General features: G+C 63.9%; 1 protein-coding gene across 2 annotated transcripts; it reads right to left on the reverse strand.

Annotated features, from left to right (window-relative positions):
• Window positions 1-1,994: 1,994 nt before the first annotated feature.
• Window positions 1,995-3,676, reverse strand: INSM1 (INSM transcriptional repressor 1). Of its 2 annotated transcripts, XM_074988440.1 has the most exons (2): window positions 3,285-3,676; window positions 1,995-3,221 (listed from the first exon to the last, which is right to left on the reverse strand). In XM_074988440.1, the coding sequence occupies exons 1-2, from the start codon at window positions 3,674-3,676 to the stop codon at window positions 2,279-2,281; spliced, it is 1,335 nt and encodes a 444-aa protein (XP_074844541.1). In that variant the 3' UTR covers window positions 1,995-2,278. The 2 variants fall into 2 exon arrangements, with proteins under 2 accessions (XP_074844541.1, XP_074844540.1); XM_074988439.1 differs by having other exon boundaries at window positions 1,995-3,676.
• Window positions 3,677-4,299: the final 623 nt, after the last annotated feature.

The raw sequence follows: 4,299 nt of genomic DNA on the forward strand, positions 1-4,299 counted from the left end.
CAGCCATTTGAAATGTCCTCACCCAATCACTACCCTACCTCTTCCACAATACTTTCCAGTAGGGCACCCTGGACACTGGCTCCCCCATAGCTTTTGGGCCCAGCCCTGGGGTTGGGTATGCAGACTAGGCTGCTCTGCCCCAGGGCTGGTTTCTGAAGGCTGCTCTGCGGAATGGGCTAGTCCAGGTCCTGTGAAGCTTAGGGCTCAAAGTGGTCTCCGTTGTAGGCCAGGTGCTACTTTGGGGCAGCGAGGCGGGAGGGAAGACCTAGGTTAACGCACAGGCAGGCAAGCAGCAAACTGGGCCATGCCTATTTCCCGTGATGCGCTGGGGGCTGCAGGTGTCACCCAGCTGAGGCCTCAGAAAAGCCTCAGCCCCTGGGCATATTGTCGCAGCCAGGGCTAAGGGCAGGGGCTGTGCGGGGAACTAGGCGTTACCCCAGAGTTTTTCCAGACTGCCTGGTTAAGACCCTTTAGCACAGGGGCCTCCATTTCGTGGGCAGCGTCTCGCCTCCTCTCCCGCTTCAGCCGGGCCTGTCTCACCTGGCTGGGACCCCCAAGCCGCACGTGTGGAGCCCGCTTCTGCAATGGGGCTGGCCCGGCCGACAGCCAAGGAAATGAAGGCGGAGCTGGCCGGGGCGCCCGCGCCCATCCAAATCACCGCTCAGCTCAGCACTAACAAGCCACGTGCAGCAAGCGCTGCTGTGCTACGTCCCAGGGCTTCCGGCCCCGCGACATGGGGCGGGAGCTCGCGGCTCGGCTTCTTCCTGCTCCGGGGCTGATATTCCGCTATGTTCCCCTGCAGCACTGGGGGAGCGGGCCGGGAAAGCAGCAAGCGCCAGGGGGCGGGAGCAGGCGGACCGCCAGGTTCGTCCTTCCTTGCAGCACTTGGGGGTGACAGTCATGGGCTGCCTGGTGCCTTTGCAATAGGAACGACAACCCCCACCCCGCGCGCAGAGCAATGGCCAGGTAGCCAATGGCTCCAACCTTGTGTTCCTCTTGCGGGGGGTTAAAGCTGCCCACGGAAACCCAGGTGCCGGGAGGAGGGGAGCCGCTGCGCTCCCCGGGCGGTTTGCATGAAATGCCGGCTTTGCAGGTTCACTCACAACACCCGCAGGGGAAGGGGAAAAAAATCACCCCCCGCACCCCTGAAAGGCTGTAGCCAGCCCGCCTGTGCAAGTTACCGTCGGAGACACACACACACTGTTGCAGCTTCTTTTCCGGAGACCCGAAGAACAGCCCTGTCTTCGGTTTAAGGGGCGCGGGGAGGGTGTCCTTTCCAGCCGGACTAAATGAGAAACAGGAGACGCGACAGGATGTGCATTTGCATTTGAAAATATTTTTATTTGAATAGTAAATAGTTATACAGTTGAAACAGTTCTATCGAAGCATTCTATAAATAGCTAACAGTTAAGAAAATAATGTGTGTAGAAAAGAGATTGCATCTAAAAGTAAGAGCTGTCGGTTGCACACAGGGGCGGTCTGTGCCCTTGAGGCAGGATAAAATGATCAAGATTGTGTGGTATTCTAGGTAGAAAAGTTAAAACCTTTTAGCAGATCCCTTTAGAAACAAGATCTTCTTCTAAAATGCACAGTGAAATGGTAGGAAGGGGGAGGGGCAAGCGCATTAAAATATTCACCATCAAATAATATCCATCTTCATAATTAATATAAATAAATAAAGAATAAATAACAATTACTTAAATCAACATATACATATAGGCAGCGCGTGATTCTACCTCGCTAAGGACAAACAAACCACCGGAAAAAGAAAGTTGGCAGGTCATATAGTTAAGGCAGTTTCTACAGCATTTTCTGGAGACCATCAGCAGTGGAGTCAAGGCATTCGTGGCTCTACTAAGGAAAACAAAACCAAGCCGCTTTATTTGTTCACATAAAAGGGGGAGGGGCGGGGGTAAAGCCAGCTTCCAGCAGTTCACAAGCCATAATAAAGCTAATCATGTGGTAAATTCAATTTACAGCCTGTGAAATATAAAGGCATTATTCTCGGAGATTGACAGAAAGGGGGGTGGGGGACCCCAACCAACTGCACCCCTAGGCTACGTACACAGAGAGGGGGTGGGGGCAGAGGGGGACCAGGACTTTCTAAGAGGTCCCTAGCGATCCGACAGGGGCCGCTGTTCGGGGGCCGAGCGCAGGGCGGACGGATCCCCACCCAGCAGACACTGGCACACGTGGGTTCGAGTCTCACTGCCCCCAGCGCCGGTGTGGTCACGTCGGAACGGGCCAGGGGCCGAAGGCACGGCCGCGGCGCGGGGGCCTAGCAGGCCGGGCGCACGGGCAGCTGCAGCAGGATGACCTGCCGGTTCTCCGAGGGGTGGCACTTGTTGATGTGGCGGGTGAGGCCGGGCGAGCTGTAGAAGGAGGCCGGGCAGTACTTGCAGGGGAAGACCTGCGCCGAGTGCAGCAGGCGCAGGTGCCGCTCCTGGCCGCCCTTGCTGGGGAAGGTCTCGCCGCACACGGGGCACAGGTGGCACTCGCTGGAGGCGGGTCCGGGGCTCTCCGCCGGGCCGGGCCCCGGCTCGTGGCCCAGCAGGTGCTTGCGGAGGTAGGCCTGGCGGCGGAAGCGGCGGGCGCAGGTGGGGCACTCGTACAGCCCCTCCTCGGAGCCCGACTCCGAGCCGCCGCCGCCGCCGCCGCCGGGGCTGGGCGTGTCCCGCTCGCTGCCGCTGCAGCTGCCGCCGGCCTCCTTGGGCGGCTCCTCGGGCGCCTTGGCGGCGGGCGGCGGGGCCGGCCGCGGCTTGTGCCAGCGGCGGTGCGAGGCCAGGTTGGCCGGGCAGCTGAAGACCTTGTCGCACTCGGGGCAGCGGTACTCCACGCGCACGATGCGCGAGCACTTGTGCTGCGCCAGGGCGAAGGGGTCCGCGTACTCTTCCTTGCACAGCTGGCAGATGAACTCGCCCAGCGGCCGCGGGCCCGGCCCGCCCGCCCCCCGCGCCCGCGGCGGCTCCACCGGCCCCTCCTTGATCTTCAGCCCCAGCACCGGCGACGTGGTCACCTCGTCCTCGAAGTTCAGCTTGCGGATGGCTTTGGCTTTCTTGGCGGCCGGGGGCTTGTGCTTGGCGGGCTCCGGGCCGGCGGGGGGCCGCTTGGGCTGGGGGCGGCCCGAGGAGGCGGGCAGCAGGGCGGACAGGCTGCTGGCGCTGGCCGGGCCGCTGCAGGGGGCGTCGCTGGGGGGGCTGCCGCGCGAGCCCTGGGAGTCCCTGCGGGGGCCGCTGGTCTCCGCTGGGCCCGAGGAGGAAGAGGAGGCGGCGGCGGCGGCCCACAGCTTGAGGTCGGCCGGGGCGAAGAGCAGCGGGTCCATGGGGCCCGGCACGGCCGGCGCCGGGAAGGACTCGGCGGAGACCGGCGAGCCCAGGTTGAAGCTGCGCTCCAGGGATTTCCTCTCGTGCTCCTTGCTGACCGGGCGGGTGGGGCTGTACAGCGCCTGGCACGCGGCCTCGGGGGTGCCGAACTGCACCGGCTTGGGGGGCGGCGGCGGCCCCCGGGGCGCGGCGGGGGCCCCCGGATCGGGGCCGTTGGAGGGGAGGGGCGGGGAGCAGCGCTGCTGGCCGCCGGCAAACAGCAGCAGCTCGGCCTCGCCCTCCTGGCCGCAGCGGACGCGGTAGGAGATCGGCGTGGCCCTCCGGTTGCGTTTCACCAGGAAGCCCCGGGGCATCTTTGGCGGCTGGGCCGGCGGGCAAGGCACTAGGGGCGGCGGCAGGGGCGCGGATCTGCGGGGAAGGCTGGCGCGTCTGGCTCCGGCCGGCTGCCTTGCTCAGGCGCTGCGGCTGGTGCTGCTGCTGCCGGCTCCTGCCATCCGGCCAGGGCTCCGCAGCCGGCACAGACTCCCGAGCGGCGCGCCGCGGCCCGTCCCCTTTGCACTTGTCTGCCGGGCGCCCCGTCTGCCCCTGCCCGGATCGCTGCACTCTTTTTAAGGGGAGAGGATGCCATTGTTCGAGCCTGCTGCTCCATCCCCGAGCCAATCAGCGCGCCCCGCGGCTCCGATGGATTGGGTGAGTGTGGGAGGGTGCAGGCTGCAGAAAGGGGCAGGGACAGCGGGGTCGCTTGCTAGGTATGGCAGATGTACCTGAGGGGTTTCTCCCGGCCTCGCTCGTTCTTTCCTCTCGCCCCCTCCTCCGATCCCCCCACCCTTTACTCCTGGCCCCTCCCGGCTAAAGGCACACGCCTGGCCCCTCCTCTTTTCACGGTCTGATGGTTTTCTATAGGAAGGCACACGTGCCTGGCCTTTGTGTGTCTCCTCCGGGGGGCACAGATCTGCCAAATGGAAATGTCCATCAG

This window comes from Carettochelys insculpta, chromosome 3 (assembly GCF_033958435.1).
Source record: "Carettochelys insculpta isolate YL-2023 chromosome 3, ASM3395843v1, whole genome shotgun sequence".
NCBI classification, from domain to species: domain Eukaryota; kingdom Metazoa; phylum Chordata; order Testudines; family Carettochelyidae; genus Carettochelys; species Carettochelys insculpta.

What these genes read in the sequence shown, in the direction of transcription:
- INSM1 (XM_074988439.1), bottom strand. Translation starts at nt 3,676, where the DNA reads ATGCCCCGGGGCTTCCTGGTGAAACGCAACCGGAGGGCCACGCCGATC.